Source organism: Mauremys mutica, chromosome 2, assembly GCF_020497125.1.
Source record: "Mauremys mutica isolate MM-2020 ecotype Southern chromosome 2, ASM2049712v1, whole genome shotgun sequence".
NCBI classification, from domain to species: Eukaryota; Metazoa; Chordata; order Testudines; family Geoemydidae; genus Mauremys; species Mauremys mutica.
Window position 1 is genome coordinate 35,672,889 of NC_059073.1, and position 19,400 is coordinate 35,692,288.

Consider the following 19,400-nt stretch of genomic DNA (forward strand, 5'->3'; position numbering starts at 1 on the left):
GCCAAATTTAGGTACCCGAATAAGTGAATTTTCAAAAGTGCTCAGTACCAAACAACTCCCACTGAATTCATGAAAGCTACTACATGCTCACTGCTGTTGAAACTCAAACTATTTGCATGCCTAAATGTAGACTTAGTAGCCTAAGTTTAGACACCTCCATCCCATTCCCCATATCTCTTTGCATTTAGTAACTGACTCAGATTCATGCTTGGATACTATGTTGATTGGCATATTGTAAATACCTAGATCAGTTTACATAGAGATAGAGCACTTTCATAGGAATACCTCACTTTGCTATACATTTAAATCTATCTGACTTACAAGTTTTAGGAAATAAATTGTTTCTCAGAACTAAAAAAACCACAGAAAAGTTTTTGTTAAAATAACGTTAGCATAAAACACCAGACCATTATAACGAAATCTTGGACACTAACACATAGACTGATTTTTAAAAAAATTATTACCAGCATCAATTTGTGAAAATAATCATTATACATACTGGAGACTGTTTCGAGTACAAGGTATGCATGCTGGGAAGAACAATTGGAACTACTGTAATATAGCCATAACCACTCAGGGAAAATATGTAAACTTTAGTTAGTTAAACACAAATATCTGCTATCTGTGTACTGGCATTCAAAACGTAAAATGAGGGTAGGATTTAATTGAGTAACAGATAATAAAAATTAAAATATTATTTATAAATTAATGGTATGCCCGCATCTTCTATACTGTGCTCCGTTCTGGTTATCTGATCTCATAAAGGATATTGAAGAAATGGAAATGGTCCAAAGTAGGGCAATGAAAATTCTTAGAGACATGGAAAGACTTCCATCTGAGGAGAGAATATAAATATAGGACTATTTTGTCAAAAGTGAGAGGAATAAGTTGACATGATATAGGTATATAAAATGATGAATGGTAGAAAGAAGAGCAATTGGACTTTCTTACCTCTTATTATAAAACACAAACATGGGAGTATCTAATAAAATTAAAAGGCAATACTTTTTCACTGATAAAAGAAAATACATAACTAACTTTTGGAACTCATTGATATTATTGAAACAAAGAGTTCAGTAGGATTTAAAAATGATTAGACAGTTATGTGAATAACAAGAATATCTACACTAAAATTAGGTAGGGTGAGAATTGACAAGGGATATAAACCCTCAAACTTCAGGACAAGATTTAACTAACTATCCATCCTTGGGACTGGGTTGAAAATTACCCAATGGACATGTTATTCCATAAACGATTACAGGCAGATCTCACTTTCCTCTGAAAAGAGCCAGTCTTCGTAGCCCCAAAAAGTCTCAGTCACAGAAACCCTTTAATTTGACAGACCTAATAATGCAAAAGACAATCTCAGCTTTCATTTAAAAAGAATAGTTTCTAGTCTTTTTCCTTCCAACAATAGCATTGTAAATGTGAATAAATGAGAATCTATTCCAACTGGAAGGCTAGTGCTGTCCACTCTGCACACCAGGGTGGGTAGTTTAATAGATTCAGAGGCAGCACGCCTAGTTGATTAAACAAGGCCCTGAGGGCCAGATTTTCGAAGACATATTGGTGCCCAAAGATGCAAATAGGTGCCTAATGAGATTTTCAAAAGTGCCTAACCTCTTCAGAAGCTTTTGAAAATCCCACTAGGTACCTTTCTGCTTCTCTAGATGCCAAAATACCTTTGAAAGTATGGCCCTAAGAGAATAAGCTCTGATACTGCCTGCCTGTTTGGCCTTTGTCAAGGTCAGATGACATGAGCAAGGTTAGATGACACGGTGATAACAATTCTTACGGTTGGTCTACAGCAGTATTTCCATTATTGCTAGGCCAAGGGGCAGGGCAGAATTTCTGAAAGTTCTCAGTGTATAAAGGCAAATAAGAAAAGGGGAAAAAAAGTCACACTACTAATCACTTCAAAAAGTAGAGGTGAACCTAAGTTGCAAAATTTGGATCTAGATCTGAATTTCAAACTCCCCAACTATCCGGGGTGTTTACATCTCTGGTTTTGCTACAGACTACATTTGAGAAAGGGCCACCTGTAAAATTTCCAAACAATTCTGAGTTTGGATTCCAAAACCACCCAATCAATGTTGCCAGTGTGATCAATTCTATGGCTTTAGTTTATGCTGATCTGTAAAAATATATTCTCCACTAGATCAGAAAACCTGTGGATAGGAGAAATATACATGATATCACAGGGTCCCAAACATCTCGTATTTATTGCTAATAGAGTTGTCATATAGTTTGTTTAAACCTTTTTTTTTAAAATGTAGCAGTGGGAATCTTGGCACCAACTCATTTCTAAAATAACAAGTCTTTAAAAAACTAGCCTTCCTGTTAAAAGACTGGTGTGCATTATAGGTAATAATTGGAGATATACCAATCTCCTAGAACTGGAAGGGACCTTGAAAAGTCATTGAGTCCAGCCCCCTGCCTTCATTAGGCAGGACCAACTTTTGCCCCAGATCCCTAAGTGGTCTCCTCAAGGATTGAACTCACAACCCTGGGTTTAGCAGGCCAATGCTCAAACCACTGAGCTATCCCTCCCCCCTTAGGATTTTAAGGGAACTTGTTAAGGATTAAATAATTTCCAAATCCAGCCATAGATAAGGGCCAGAGGTTTCCCTCCCATCCATAATGCAGGGAGGAGCAAAGGAACAGGAAAGCAGGGCCAAAGGCCCCAAAATCTACTGGTGACAAAGATGCATCCCCAAGACTGCAAAAGCCCCTTCCACATGCAGAGACGGGAAGGAGTTGGAGCAGTGGTTGTATATGATGTGGTTTGAGGATCTGGTGGATTTCTGATTAAATTCATACATGAATTTATGCCAGTGAGATCAGCTTCGAAGGAGGTATTGCCCATATGGAGAGGGGAAGCTAGTGACTGCAAGGCTGCTGAGTGGGAGGAAGAGGTCTAGTAAAGCATGGATGGGCTAGTTTTCCTCATAGGTGTTCCAACAAATGCTCCCTCCCTGTCTCAGTGTGGGGGACATTTGACTGGATTGGCAGGGGACAGACAACTCATTTGGTCCTCAGAGGACGAGGAAGAAAGAGGTAGGCTTGGCTGCTTTGGAATCTTTTCTCTCCCACCCCACCCAGAATGTCCTCAGTTCCCCAGAGAGGGGATTGTGGTGGTAGCCCTGTTTCACACTGATCAAGTTTTAAGAGTACTCTTCCTCTACAGTGGGCTTTTCTGTGGGAGAGGAATATCAGCTCCTAAAGTTTTAGGGAGGTTGAAAGGTGAGTGAAAATCCCCACACCCACACCCACTAGTGTTGCAAATATTTTGGAATGGCTCTAAAACAGAGAGGAAATGGGAAGTGGATTGTTATAAAAATGAGAGTGTTCAGACACCCATTCCTGCTGCTGTCTACCAATGGGGACAAGTCTGGCTAGCACTGGACCATGTTTGTGCATATGTGGTCCTAAATAGATAGTTTGATTCATTCAGCAACCCCATTCCTAGATGCATGGTCTCTCTCAACACAGAGATGTGTAGGGTTCTAGGAGGAATTTCCCCCCATGGTAACAATATGCAACAGATAATTTCCTTATCTCAAATAGATACAATGCCAAACCAAGGAAGTAATTGAGAGGTCATGTGGCTCCAACAGGAAAATTATGTATAAGGGTTAAATACTGCAGTTCTCACCCAGGCAAAAGTCCCCTTTCACTTCAAACAGAGTTTTGACTGACTAGTAGATCGTAGAATTTGTCCCAACAGAAAGCAACAGAAAATCCTTGCCTAGCAAATAATAGCCTATTATTATATTGTGCCTATAATATTACATGTATTTTGCATATTATGAACAAATTTAAATAATATGATAGGTGGCCTACCCATTTCCCCTCCCCCACTTAAAAGGGAGTTTAAAAATACACAAAGGACTGGCAGGGTTCTTTATCGATGTGGTTATTCATTTTTTCCTGTTGTTGTTTTTTCTTTTGTGTGTCCGACTACATAGTAACATAGTTTGTTAAAATGTTTGGTCTAATGCTGTATGTTTCAGAGGACTAATGCAATAGGAAAGAAAGTTTGTTCATTAATGTCTGGTTTTGTGGCCTCCTAACGAGAGAAATGAGGCATTAGCTTCCTCTTGAATGCTGACAAGAAGTTCGACTTAAGTCTCAAAACAATACACACATATGCTAGGAATTTACCTCCCTAGAAGTGCCTATTGAGTTCATGAAGTAAATCATTCAGTGAGTGAGTGAGATATTTAGGTTTCTGAGAATCACAAGTCTCCTGGGATATGAGTAGTTTTCATATCTTACCAAATTATGCAAGAAAATGAAGAAGGGGCAAATCTTTGTTTTAACAGGATACATGTTAAAAAAAGACAAATTATATATTTATTCAAAACCATAAACTGCAAATAGTTATTCTTTTTTCTCTGCCTTCAGTAGCTGTGATGTAACTTTAGTGTAAGTTTAAGATGGTGGGAAATGAACTGAAACTTCAAGGAAGTGACCTAAAGGTTACCACAGACACAGGGCCAAGGTTTTGGCTGGCATAACTCCATTGACATCAGTAGAGTTATACCAACAGAGATGTTGGCCCCGTTTTCTATAGGACTTCAAAAAGAACACAGATAACATGAGCCAGTGGTATAGAAAGATCACAGTCAGAAGAGTTAGTTGGACTCAGGTGACCCAAGAGGTTATTTTCAATCCTAATATCAAAGCTATGTTTATAAAGGCAAATTTGTTATAGTAAATTGATGCCAGTGTCTCTGGAATAGAATTAACTGAGAGTTCTTGTGGTTTATATGGTCAGAATGGAAAAGGAAAAGGATTGAATGACATAGACAAGAACATTTGTATTCTTCTGAAACCCTTTTTAAATGACGATAGATTTAATTACTTTCTTCTCTGGCTAGCACCATTTCCCTCGTTATTTGTTTCCTCTCATTAAACTGTGGACTCCACTGCCTAGCCCAGCCTTAATACCACTGAGCCAAAAGTTTTGTGTTTGTTTTGTTTTGTGGCACAGCTGGAACTTTGCCAACTAGACGGACCTGTAGCACAAAATGCATCCAGCGACACATTCTTTTTTGGAAGAAACAAAATAAATTTCTTTCCTGCTTCACTGACATCTATAAGATTACTTTGATTTTAGCTGTGAGGTAGATTAGCAGTGCTGGAAACAAATTGACTTAAATGTTATTACTAATAATAAATAACACTTTGCAATGATTAATAAAACTTGGCACTCTTCATCCATAAATATCAAAACACTTTATAAAAGTGGTAAGTTTAATTACTTTCCCCCATCTCAGATGGGGAAATTAAGAACAGAGAAATTAAGTGACTTGCCAAAGTCACACAATGGCTCAGTGCCTGAGCTAGGAACAGTACCCTTGTCTTCTGACTTTATTTCCTGTGTCCAAGCCATTCTGCATGCCACATTAACTCCTTTATCTTTAAACATGACATTGACCCCCATAGTTAGAAGCAAATTACTTTTGGATGCCGAGTGTGTGTGTAAAGAGCATAAAAGCTGCCCTCTGCTCTACTTTCATAGGGTCATAGACGTGTAGGACTGGAAGGGACCTCAAGAGGCCATTGTCTAACCTGTTCTTAAAAACCTCCAGTGACGGAGATTCCACTCTTTTAGAGGTTCATAATCTATAGATAACTGGTTGTACTTTTAAAAAAAATAATTAATGAATGTTAAAGGGGCCAAAGAAGCAACATCGGAAGCATTAATGTTTTTAAAAAATGCATTCCCCCAAAAGAAAATGTGTGTTTGGAATCTGATGTTTACAAAAATAAAAGTAGCCTTCTGTTAAAAAAAAAGAGAAATAAAAATATCCCCCTTCTGAATAAGTTTTAATGAGTTTTTCACATAGAATTCCCAAAGCTCACAGTATTCCTAGTCTGAAAGCTGTGCAAAAATGTAGGCCTAGATTTCACAATGACAGCCATTCAGATTCAGGTAGACTCCTCTGCCTGTGTGCAGCCCCACTGGCTTGGATGAGTTCCATGGGGATGTAGGGGTCAGCCCACATGAAGTGCATTCCATGATCAGATAGTCTGAGTCAGGACTCCATAGGTGCAGTGTAGCTATATACAGCACTATGGGCACCATCATCACTTCTGTGTGTGTGTTTCTTGGTTATCGGATGATACAGGACTGCTGTTTCTTTTCTGATTTATTGTTGTAGTATTTGTAAGAGCTGCCTAGAGGGCTCTGACAAGTATCTCTTGTTTTGTACATTTAAAAAAAAACAATATAAATGATGATAAATAATAATAGCTACAAATAAAAACTTCACAGCCTCTCAGGCATGGGCAAACTTTTTTCCCAAATTATGAACTATAGTCAATTATAACAAAGCAGAGTAGTTAGGTATTGTGATCTCTTCAGACTGCAGGTTAGTAAAGGAACAGTAATGAAATAAAGCAGCTAAAATGTACAGTGTCTAGTATTTCTGTCAGTGACTCACTTGACAAGCCAAGATTCAGCTCTTGTACCTGTGCTAACTTGCATATGGTGACAGCTAGTGGTCAATATTTGTTTGTGTTGGAGCAGAAATGGCTTAATAGTTTTATCTTTTCCTCATTTCAGTTAACTGCTAATTCTGAAATCAATTGCCCATCCAGTTTCAGAGAACATAACCAATATCTAATAGCTCTCAGATCTGTCTTGTGAAAACAGTATTATTCACTCATGCTGAAGACATTACATGGAATATTAGCATACATGAAACAACTAACAACATTGACAATGTCACTCATTGCCTTGTTAATGAAACATTCCTTTGTGTAAATATCATGGTTCAGTCAGAAAAATTAAATGAACATTAGGGTGTCTGTGTGGAAAAAGTTTAAATAACTTAAAGAAATAGGGACACAAGATATAAAACAAAGCCTGTACCTTTATCTCTCTTGTAGCAGTTTGTAAAAGTATCCTTCAATTTTCAGTTCTCAGTGAATGGCTGGTTATTCACAAATTTGCTGTCTAAGACAGAAACTTACAGAATTATATTGCAGCTGGATAATTAAGTGTCTTTATATCTTTGTAAATGGGCCATAAGGCATTCTATTTAAACTCTTTAATGAGGACCACTTCATGATATTCCCAAGTGATCGCTTTCAAATGCACTGTGAATTTAAGTATTATTGTTTTTAGCAGTCACCAGGGCTAAATGTATTGGAAAACAAACTTGATAACTGTTGACAATTTATTAGGTAGCAAATAATTATTGTCCAAAGAGGGTGAAAGCTGAGTGTGTTAAAATAGTTTTACAAGACCAAGTCAATTTCTGCGAAGAAAGAAGGGGCATATTTTTATATATGGTGTAGTTGATAGATGGTTGGACAGCTGAGTGTTCTTTTTATGGCTTTGTTTGTTTTTCTCACTTCAGACTGGTGTGTGTGTGGGGTAATGAATGTGATTTTCTCTTCAGCTGTTAATACTCTTTTATAAATGTTCATTTCAGGAAAGTAATCAGTGAAACCTTTCTTTCTTTCTTTCTTTCTTTCTTTCTTTCTTTCTTTCTTTCTTTCTTTCTTTCTTTCTTTCTTTCTTTCTTTCTTTCTTTCCCTTAAATTAATATGGGTCTCTAATTCTGAGATGTGAGGAACATGCTCAACACCTACTGAAACCAGTATTGGATTGAATCCTTAGCTGGAGGAAATCAGCATAGCTCCTTTGACTTTAATGGCACTAGGCCAATTTCCACCAGCTGAGAATCAGGCCTATGTGTTCAGCACCTATCACAATCAGGCCATTGGTTTTTTATAGCATATAATACCTTAACTCTTCATGTGCTCTGAATGATTAAATTTAGGGCCAAATCTCGCAGTCCTATTCTTTCAAAACTCTCAATGATTCGGCAGTGGCTTGTATCTGACTATGTATTATAGAATTTGGCCCTAAATTCACACTGTGTTCTACTTTCGCACAAATTTTAAATACCTGTCTCACTTCAAGGCCAAATCCTGCAGTTTTAACTCAAGATCTACTCTGGCAAAACTTCCATTGACTTTGTCAGGATGTCTGGAATGGCTCATGACCCCGGAGTGCCAACCTCAGGGCAGGGTTAAGAAACATGGCACAAACCCAAATTGGTTGTGTGTTCTACATTTAGATTTGACCAACCAAGTATCAAGTGTGAACCCCTCAAGCACTGTAAAAGCCTTAACATGGAGTCACAGATAGTCCCCTTGAGTACCCTGATCTACCTTGCCACCTAGGCAAGCTTGCCTTTGTGATAAATCGTCTCTTTTGCCAAACATCACAATAATATTCAGGTTACTCCAAGTCCCAAAGGACCAATTACTTACCCCAGGTCAAGTGTACCCTAGATCTTTCACTAAAGGCAGGGCTTGTAGCCAATCCTACGGTAAAGGTGTATTAACTAGGAAAAAGAAATGAGTGTTATTTACAAGGTGAAATCAGGTAAACATACGCACACAAATGAAATAGAGCTTTAGGTTTCAAAAAGTAGTAGAAACTGCTGTAATTTGGAAACTCAATATGTCCTCTAGGGCTAACCCACGCTAAACAGCTGGAGGATAGACAGGAACTATTTGGTTACATTGTCAACGTCTAGCAATATACGTGTAAACCCACAAAACCCACAATCATTATCTACTAATATGTTTCAAAAGGTTGAACCTGGGTCCATTAGCCTGCTAGTTGTGTGACCCTTTCTGGCCCTGCATCACAGACCTATTCACAGGGCACAGCCATGGGCTGTAGTACTTATCTAGTCCAGTTTTAAACTCCTCAAGTGATGGGGCTCCCATCAGCTTCCTTTGGAAAATAATTGTGTAGTCTAATTTCATCATCATTTCCTGATATACCTCTTAAATTAACCTTTTGCTAGCCTAATTTCATACCTGTGAATGAAATTAGTGATATTAGTGGGAGATCTGTTTGTGGGTATATGGCAGTAGAATGCCACACAGATAAAATCATTGCCACATGAAGCCTTTCCACCATAAGAATGACACAACACCGACACCGCCTCCTACTCCTGAATCACTAACAAACACAAGAGATTCCATGTAGCCTGCTAGGGTCTTTGCTATTGCTATTGATTACAAGTGGAAGACGCTCTGATACTATGGTGATGCATGGCAGAATAAATCCCTAAAATATAGACATATATTACAAAAAAACTAAGTAATATTTGATCAGTAATAAACGAAAACCATAAACAATGACTTTTTTAACTGTTACCTTTGACATCCCAGAACAGAAATTAAAGTCCCAGTATAAATTGTATAAATTAAGAGTAACCCACTAGTGTGTGCTATACAGGACCTCCTCTGTTCAGATCCACAGAAGATATGAGTGAATTCAGTCCCCAGCTAAAGAGCTTTGGCTCCAGATATAGCAGCTCATAAACTCAATGGACTAGCACAGAAGGGACCCTGTAACACATGCTCACCAGTGGGTTACATAACTCCTCTGCTCAACAAAAAGCTTGTCCTACAGCAATTTGAATCCCAGACAAGCCCTGACTTATGTGATGGCTACCATATTGGCTGGCACACAGTGAATTGAATGGGGAGCCTCCAGAGCTGAAAGCATGAGCTGCTATAGCTAAAGAGCCAATGTTCCGTAGCTGTGGGGTATAACAACTCATCTCTTTTGTGGATTAGCACAGGGGAGGACTTGTAATACACATTGACCAGTGGGTTACGTAAGTAGGAGAAAACTCAACATGTCATAGTAATAGTCAATTTAATAGTCTTAACATAGTTTTTGAAAACAAAGTCAGCTATGGAAATTATGATCAAATCTGAAAGGTTCCCATTCAGAAATATAAAACCCGTCACATATATTTTCTAGATTTTAACCTTATCTTTTGATTTTCATTGTGCTTAGTGCACTATTATTAGGGCTATGTTTTAGTCACAGGTATTTTTAGTAAAAGTCATGGACAGGTCACGGGCAGTAAATAAAAATTCACAGCCAGTGACCTGTCCATGACTTTTACTATATACCCCTGATTAAAACTTGGGGGAGTGGGGGTGCTAAGAGCACCATGGTTGCTTGGAGGGGTCTCATGGCCTGGGGAGCGCCGCAGGTACTAGAGGGGGTGTTGGTGGGACTGGACCAGATTCTCAACCTGGCTCCTGGGAAGCAGTGATCTCCAGCTCCTAACTTCACGTGCTTCCTCCACTCTGCCCCAAGCCCTGGTTCTGCTGCTCCCATTGGCTGGGAACCACAGCCAATGAGAGCCACAGGGGCAGTGCTTGCGAGCCGAGGCAGCAAGTGGAGCTAGGAGCTGAGGGAGGGGAGTGTTCCTGCTGGAGGTTAGGGAGACCCGAGACTGCCCCAGCAGCAGCCGGTCATGGAAAGTCACAGAATCCATAACTTCTGTGACATTCGTGACAAACACAGAGCCTTAGCTATTATTGCTCTTATCCATCTATCACATTTCTGAAGTGCCCATCATTTTAGTATGTAGGCAACTGATTAACTATTCCTTCACTTAAAAGTAGTATATTATAATTTTACAACTTTAAAGTGGTAGCACTGGCTATGTCCTCTGTGGTGTTTAGCTATTTTTACTCTTACTATTTATTAATTAGTGTAGCACTTAGGAACCCTAGTCATGAGCCAGGCGCCGACTCTGCTGGGTTCTGCAAAATTACAGGACCCTGTTCAAAAGAGCTTGCAATATAAATGTCAAACAAGACAGAACAGATGGAGCTTTAACTGATACTTTTTGCTGTATGGGATTGTGAGTTGCTTTTTTCTGGGTTTCCATATTCCAAAGATGTTTTTATCTTGAAGGTTCAGCTCAGTTGGAACGACCTCACGGTTTTGTGTCTCTGCTTGTGTTCAGTGTGTGATAGCTGTAGCATGGTTTGTATTGTAGTTCAATGTACTATACATTTTGCCATATGCTTCCCAGGTTTTCCACTTTTGCTGATCAGGTGACACATATCTTGCAGTAAGAAATATATTGTCAAAAACAGATAGTAATAGGGTGGGTTTTTTTGAGGATAGAGTGTGTTTTGGTGGCATGGTACTGGCCACTGAGGGTAAGTTCTTCATCACCATGCTGGGTCCCGAATGAAGGTTGTTATATACAGGAGTAGGCCATTGGTATAACAGATTGCATCTGTCTATGGTTCAGAAGTTCATCAATGGTCACAACCTTGGAGCCATGGAGATAGAGGAGAGCCCCAATACCATTGCAAGGCAGGGTTGAGATCTGGGGCTGCATGGGGTGGAGGGGAGTCCTGGGATGGAGCAGGGCTGGGATGAGATGGGGAGATGGAGGGAATCCCTGGGGAGAGGGCAGGGCTGGACAGGGTAAGGGTGGGGATATGGAGGGGAGCCCCAGGGCCTGGGCAGGGCTGGGTCAAGTTGAGGGGATGGGGAATTAGAGGAGAACATAGTGAGTAGATGGAGGGCCCAGGAGGCCCTGTGATGCTTGGGGAAGATGAAGTAGGAGAATCCCTGTTCTACAGTGGGCAGGGCTAAGCTGGGGAGGAGATCAGGGGGTGGAGCAGGGGAGACCCTGCAAGCTGCTTCCCCTGGTGTGCAAATCCCATGGCTGGCCCCATCCAAACTTCCCGGCTGCCTCTGCCCACCTCCAGGCTGAGCATTGCTCTGGATATCCTCTGGCAGCACTATACCCCTGCCCAAAAGACAGGCAACTGGCACCTCCCCTGGCGCACGCCCACACCTTCCCAGGCAGGTGCGTCCCATAGACTGAGAACCTCTTCTGTAGACCCTGACCCTGCTTCTAGACCCTCTGGCTTCTGTTACGGGTAGAGGTGGATCTACAGACAACCCTCTCCTCAAATTTTTGGATACACGGTAACTAGGTAGGGAGATTTCTAACCTGAGACAACTTCAGCCCCCATTGTTTTTTACGGACACCTGCGTACATATGGCAGCAAGAATTTGGCCAATGAATATTTCCTGAACATATAGTGAATAAGTTTTCTCCTTTTGGCTTTCCACTCTCATGAAGATTATTAGGAATCTTCTTTTGCTATGGAATAATTGTTGGACATTAAAAGTAGATTAAGTACAAGCATGTAGGATATTATTAAGCATATGAAAATATAAATATTCATTGCAGAAATCTCTACATTTCTGTTCATTTAAATCACCATTGTACAAAAAACATACAGCTTCCTTTCATCTGGCATTTATTGGCATTGTCATATGAAGACATAATTAGCACCTGTGGGATTAACTCATTTAGTCTTTGCAGAATTTATGAATGCGTTAGTTCACATGTTCGGTACCATGGGAAGTATGAATGTGACTCCATGAATTTAGGTAAAATAATCAACTGCCTTTGCCTGTAAGCACTACTGAACATCAGGGTGTAATTAAGGAATGTCCATTTTAGGTTGCTGCAGTAACAGGCACACATATTTCATTTTCTCAAAGCCTAATTAGAAATGTCAGGAAACATTGAAATATATAAATTTTAAGGTAATTAATTTTCCCATAGTGATGAGATCAGTTAATTTGGATCAAATTAGAAAAAGGCAAATATGTATCTAACATTTTTTTTGTTCATAGCACCAAATATATCAAAATTATTTTGCTTGATGCAGACTTTTGTTAGCAACCTCAGCTACATAATATATTGATATGAACATGTATTTAAAAATATCTGAACTAACTTTAGGCATTGTTCAAATCAGTTAAGATCTTCAAGTAGTCAAAGAAAGGGTAATAGCTACACATGATGTCTGTGGCCCATCCGTGATTGTTATTAGCAAATTTCTCCAACGGCCAGAGTTGGGACACTAGATGGGGAGGGCTCTGAGTTACTATAGAGCAGGGATCGGCAACCTTTGGTGAGCGGCTTGTCAGGGTAAGCCCCCTGGCAGGTCGGGCTGGTTTGTTTACCTGCCACGTCTGCCGGTTCGGCCATGTAGATGTGTGGACCCACCCCTGCAGCTCCTCCTGCTGGTCTTCCTCAGGGAATTAGCTCTCCCAGCGTCCGGAGCGCCCTCTGCAGGCCAATGATCTGCCTTATTGCTGGCCCTGTGTCCCTCCCAGGACCCCAGTGCCCTTGTCTTGGGTGCTGTCCCCCTGGCAGTACCCCTCACAGCCTCAGGGTCTCCCCCTCCCAGGGGAACTCCCATCCCCTATCCCCACTTTGCCTCAGTGTTAGGCTACTGCCAGTCCCTATCTAGCCCCCGCTCACTGTGGGGGACTGCAGTGTAAGCCACTCATCACAGGCAAAGGGGGTTCGGACCTGCTGCCTCTGCCTACCCCTGGCTGCCCTCTGCAACCCCCAGTACCTATTAGCCCAATGCTAGGCCACAGCCTGGGGCTTTCCAGGCTGGAGCTCCCCAGCTCCTCTGCCTTTCCCCAGCCCTGCTCCACTCAGGTACCCTGTCTCCAACTCCCTGCAGCCAGGCCCTTCTCCCTCTAAAGGAAGAGGGAGACTGCTGAGCTCCTGGCTCCCAGCCTTTTTATACAGGCCAGCTGTGGCCGCTTCCCCAATCAGCCCAGCTTAGCAGCACCCAGCCACAACCTTCCCCCAGGGCTGTTTTAAGCCCTTCAGGGCAGGAGCGGGGTAGGCACCCTGCTACAGGCCGATCGAGGCTCCCACTGGCCACGGTTCACCGGTCCAGGCCAATGGGGCTGCGGGAAGCGGCGCGGGCCAAGGGATGTGCTGGCTGCCACTTTCCACCACCCTCATTGGCCTGGAGCAGTGAACTGCAGCCAGTGGGAGCCGCGATCAGCCGAACCTGCGGACGCAGCAGGTAAACAAACCGGCCTGGCCCACCAGGGGCCTTACCCTGGCGAGCCGCGTGCCAGAGGTTGCCGATCGCTTCTTTATACCTTCAAGGCAGTACCTTAGGCTGGGGATGGTACAGAGTCTCACTATCACATTGGGAGCTCCAGGAGCTATTGCGATCCCCAGACGGAATACAACCACTGTGCAGCATCTGCTCCTCACTGTGCATGGGTAGTTCTGCTGGCGGGTGAAGACATGGGGGAGGTAGAGGACATAGCCAAGGCACTGCCACTTCCCTGTTAGCCTTCCAGAGACTACCACTGATAGTGGTACCAGCCCTTTGAATTTCTTCCACTCTCTGAACACAAGGAATAATGTTGTGCACGGCCATTGCATCTCAAAACCCAGCTACTGAGCCTGCGTGCCCATGCACTAAACAATTTTTTTCAGAGATGAAACTCTGAGTGGCTCCCATCGGAGATTAAAACCCCAAAGAAAGCCTAAAGAATCACAAAGATTTAGAGCTCTCTTGTCTAAGGAGAGCTATTGCCTTTGTCTCTTTGTTTTTTACCCACCTCAAACAGACTAATTATATGTGCATTTTACGAAATATACAATCTGAATATTCCTCTGAGGTTCTTTGGTGATTGAAATGTCAAGTGCTTTATTGAATGGACTGATTTTATTTCATTTGCTGTAAAAACAATTATTTTGTTATTGGCTATTGAGATACCTATTTAAAAATATCAGGTCCCTTAGTTATGACATCCAAGGATATTAATGCCATTTCTGTTTAAGTTTTACTGCTCACTCTAAACCCAAACCCTCTAGATACATACAGTATATGAATAAATCAGGATTACTTATGTTATAATATGATGGTTTATATGATAGCATGTTAGCCATGTAACTATATACTGTCCTGTTCAAAAAAGATATTTCTATATCAGTCCAGCTAAAAATAGCTTAAAGAGCCACTGCTGCCTCCTGGAAAAAATAGCATAACATTCAGTTCAGAAATAACTGAACTAGTTTCTGATCCCAGTAACACTGGTGTAAATCTACAGTAATTCCAGTGACTTCAAAATATTTTGCAGACTGTGTGGGAGGAGAGGCAGGTAAGATGATCTCCGTGTGTGTATTATATAGATGTACATTGAAATGTAGTCACTTTTGTCTAACTCAGCAAGGAAGGCTAACTTCTCTAATTTGAAAAACTCTGGGTTGGCAAGATGGACCTGATCTAAAGTCCACTGAAGTCAATGAGAGTCTTTCCTTTGACTTCAGTGGCCTTTGGCTCAGATCCCAAGTAATTACTCAAGTTGGAATTTGGCCATTGACGCTAATACTCCTCTACTTACAAAAAATACCACTCAATCTTTAATGAACACAAATTGCCAGTGCCCAGTTTTATGTCTCATCTGAAAAATGGCACCTGCAAGAGTGCATTGTTACTTAATACCATGCTGAGGCCCTAATTCAGCCCTGACTCAAAGGGAAGTATGTCACCTACTGAGTCACTAACACCACTTTTCTTTTCCTAATAGGCCCAAGTCCCCAAGAAGTTTTTTTTCCAACTAGAGGTCACAGCTGTATGTGAGCCAGGAGTTAATTTTATGGACGCTATGGAAAAAGAGAGGAAAGTGATGATACATAAATTAACTCAACAGAAAAATAAATCCACCTTTTTGTTGTAAAATTCAAATTTTAAATGAAAAAAACACAGCAACTTAAATCTGTTTTATTCAAGACAAAATGCTGGGCTGTGAGAGTAGGTTTGTGAAATGCAGTATACACTCTCTATGTGGGGAGGAAGGATGGTCTTATGGTTAAAGCAACTGATCGGGCATTAGAAATCTTGGGTTCTATTTCCGCCTCTCCCAAGGACTTCCTGTGTGTGATGTTGGGCAAGTCACTTAACCACTCTAGCCTTCTGTTTCTTCATCTGTGAAATGGGATTAATAATAGCTACCACCTATATCATAGGAATTTGTGATGATAGAATTATTATCCATAAGGTTCATTAAAATGCTCAAATGGAAGGCGGCATATATAGGTGTGAAGTGTTAGTGTCATTATATATTTAACATACAGCCTTGAACCTTGTGTGGTATGCAACAGCAGTGCAAGGTTGTTACTCTAGTGGAAGTTAAGGCACATCACTGTGTCCTAGGTACACAGTGCCGTCTTCTTCATTGAGAGGGAGTAAGTCGCTAGCCCCTTTTGCACCCACTCTTTACTCTCCCATTCCCTAAAGTTAAAAAGAGGTGGATTGCAGACAGACAATGGGCATGTCTATAGAGAACTCCAATGCAATTTGCCTATGTATTTAGATAGTCCTCATAACTGTGGAGCTTAATACTGCAAGGTGCTGAGAACTCTGGTCTGGATCCTGCAAAGCACTTAAGCACATGCTTAACTTTATGCATATGCGTAGTCTCATAGATTTCAATGGGATTACTCAAGTGCTTAAAGCTTGTGTTCCTGGACTGGGTCAAGAAGCCCCTGTTGTTTGTAGAGCTACAGGTTCCTCTCTTAGGTCTTACCCCTTCCGTTAGGGAGGAGTTACTTCCTGGCCAATTTAGCAGTGCGCTCATTACTGCAGGATTGGGATTGCCAGCACACCGTGTTCTCCTCATCTCTTAATCTCACACTCATGCACAATACTTCGTACCCTGTGATGTGCAGAATCAAGTGCTATGCTGTAGCTGGAATATTAATTTTTTTGCTTTGTTGTTGGAATGTCACAAAATGAAATAATAAATAGTTTTGATTTCTGGGTTTAAGGTAACATCAATTTTTTACAAGTTGCCTTTAATAGCAATTTGTAGGTGGGAAATTGTTGTTTTTTACACTATTGTTTTCAGTGATTTATGCTATTTAAGAAGCAATACGGTCTGCAGAATGGGCAGAGATTGGAGAATCAAGAGGTCATAGGTTCTATTCCTGGCTTTGCCAATGATGACGGGTTCCATAGCCTTGAGAAAGTCTCTTTGCCTCAGATCCTGAAAGGTATTTAGACACTTAACTCTCATTGCAATCAATGGGTGTTCTGCCTAAAAACATTTGAGGATCTGGGCCTTTGCCTCTTCACCCCAGTACTTCTATAATTAAAATAGGGATAATAATAATTTGTTACCTCCCTCAAAGGGACATGTTAATTATTAAGTATTTGTGGTTTGTAAAATGTGTTGGACATGTAAGGACTAATATTTAGGTGTAATGTCTAATACTTATGTGTTAGCCTAGAATGATATGGAAAAGCTAACAAGAAATAAAGCCGCTTTGGTATAGTAATTCCTAAGGTTGCTCTTGTAACCTGCATTATCGTATTTTCTGTTTTGCAGTTTTACTAAAGAATGCAAAAAGAGAGGAGGACAAGCCATTCAGAGACTGTGCAGATGTGTACCAAGCTGGTTTTAACAAAAGTGGAGTCTACACTATTTATATTAATAATGTATCAGAGCCTAAAAAGGTAAAAAATATATGTATTTGTGTTTGTTTTTGCTTGTTGATATAGATATTGCTCTTGGCGTGTGGGAGCATTCTGCATGGTTATGGAATCTTTACATTGGCAAAGAGCTGTATTAATATAACCACTTGGTCCACCTTCACCCTTAGAAAAATACTGGAAGGTGAAGTAAATGGAGTATCTTGCCTGAAGTGAGTCCCAACCCATCCTTTCTCTCTACTGGCTGAGGATCCTCCCTAAATCTGAGCATACACCCCCAAAACATGATTTGTCTTCTACCATTCAGCAAATGTGTGGTCTCTACAGTTGAGTCAGACACCTGGCAGGCAGTTCTGTCAGAAATACATGTCTCTGAAGATCAAGGAGAGAATCAGGGATACCCAAGAGATCATATTTTATTAATTAATAATCCACTGTCAAAAAATGATCATCTGTTTGAAATAAATCACTGATAAATAGTTCCCATTACATTCCAGAAGTATTGTTCAGGATGAGACATGGGGGAAAGGATAAACCAACACTAGAAGAAGACTATTGATATAGTGATATATGAAAGGTGGATACACAAGATAATTGAGATGTCTATAATGAAGTATGGAAAATGGTCTTAGATATTATCAAGCAGGATTAGAGAGACCTGAATAGAAGTGTGGAAACTGTTAAACTGGAATTGTAAAGGACTTGAAAATAACCTAGACTCAAGTCCACACTGGCAAATTGACAGTGAGTTGCACTTGCATTAGTTTTATTCAAGTTCACAAGCTGTCCATGGAAGCTTCATTGCAAACTTTTAAATTCTATCTGAATAGCTGCAAGTTTTACTAGGTTACTGATCTTGGTGTGTTTTGTTTGAGATTAGCACAGGGATAGGTAAGATAGGGAAAGTCACATTGAGGAAGTCATCTTTTATTTCTCTGGTATACCTGATTGAAAGAGCTATCCAATGCAGTCAGGAGAGTCAGCCCAGAAACTATTCTATTTGGTTTTTCAGAGAGGCTGCATTTTAGTTTTCTTTTTTAGCAAGTAAATATATATATATATATATATTCTGCTGTCTCTTGTGTCTGTCTATCTCTGGTAGCAAGAGCCTGATACAATGTCCACTGAAGACAATGGGAAAACTCCTATTGTCTTAAGGGATGTGGGATCAGGCACTAAGTGGGCTAGTACATTTTATAATTTTCTAGTCATTTTCTTTGCTTAGTTTCATCCCAACATTACTGTCAATTTCTCTGCCTCTTTGCTGATTACATCCTTCAGATATTTACAGATGATTATCAGTCCTGCTCAGACCCTCATTCCCACATCTTTGTTAGTCATCATTTTGCAAGTTGTATTTATTTAATTATTTTAATTTTTCCTCTTGAATGTGTAGACATATTTAAGGTATTGAAATAATTAGAAGTGCAACAGTATTCTAAGTCTTTATTATGAGTTGTGCATAATATTATACATTTAAACTGTTTACTTTTAAATTACTGAGGATACTTAGTTATTCTTTATACCATACTATTTTAGTTCCTGATCCAATGGCCATTGAAGTCACCGATTTTAGTGAGCACTATACTGGAGCCATTAAGTGTTTTAGTTGATAGATGGCTCTCATGGGTCAGTAAGTGGTTATTATATAAGGAACAAAGGGTAGGAATAAATGGGCAGTTTTCAGAATGGAGAGAGGTAAATAGTTATGTCCCACAGGGGTATGTACTGGGACCAATCCTATTCAACATATTCATAAATGATCTGGGAAAAGATGGCAAAATTTTCAGATGATACAAAACTACCGGTACTCAAGACAGTTAAGTCCAAAGCAGATTGGGAAGAGTTACAAAAGGATCTCACAAAACTGGGTGACTGAGCTACAAAATGGCAGATGAAATTCTAAGTAATGCACATTGGAAAACATAATCCCAACTATACATATAAAATGATGGGTTCTAAATTAGCTGTTACCACTCAAGAAAGAGAACTTGGAGTCATTGCGGAAAACATCTCTGAAAACAGCCACTCAATGTGCAGCAGCAGTCCAAAAAAGCTAACAGAATTTTAGGAATCATTAAGAAAGGGATAGATAATAAGACAGAAAATATCATATTGCTTCTATATAAATCTATGGTACACCCACATCTCGAATACTGTGTGCAGCTGTGGTCACCCCATCTCAAAAAAAAATGGGAATTGGAAAAAGTACAGAAATGGGTAACAAAATGATTAAGGGTAAGGAACAGATTAATAAG

The 19,400-nt window shown here is 40.3% G+C and overlaps 1 protein-coding gene across 5 annotated transcripts in view; it reads left to right on the plus strand.

The window, feature by feature from the left end:
• Positions 1–19,400, plus strand: part of ANGPT1 (angiopoietin 1) — a 205,666-nt gene that overhangs the window by 119,895 nt on the left and 66,371 nt on the right. For all 5 annotated transcript variants that reach the window (XM_045002753.1, XM_045002755.1, XM_045002754.1 and 2 more), the window contains exon 5: positions 17,039–17,166. In XM_045002753.1, coding sequence (XP_044858688.1) covers positions 17,039–17,166 — 128 coding nt within the window. The remainder of the gene's footprint in view (positions 1–17,038; positions 17,167–19,400) is intronic.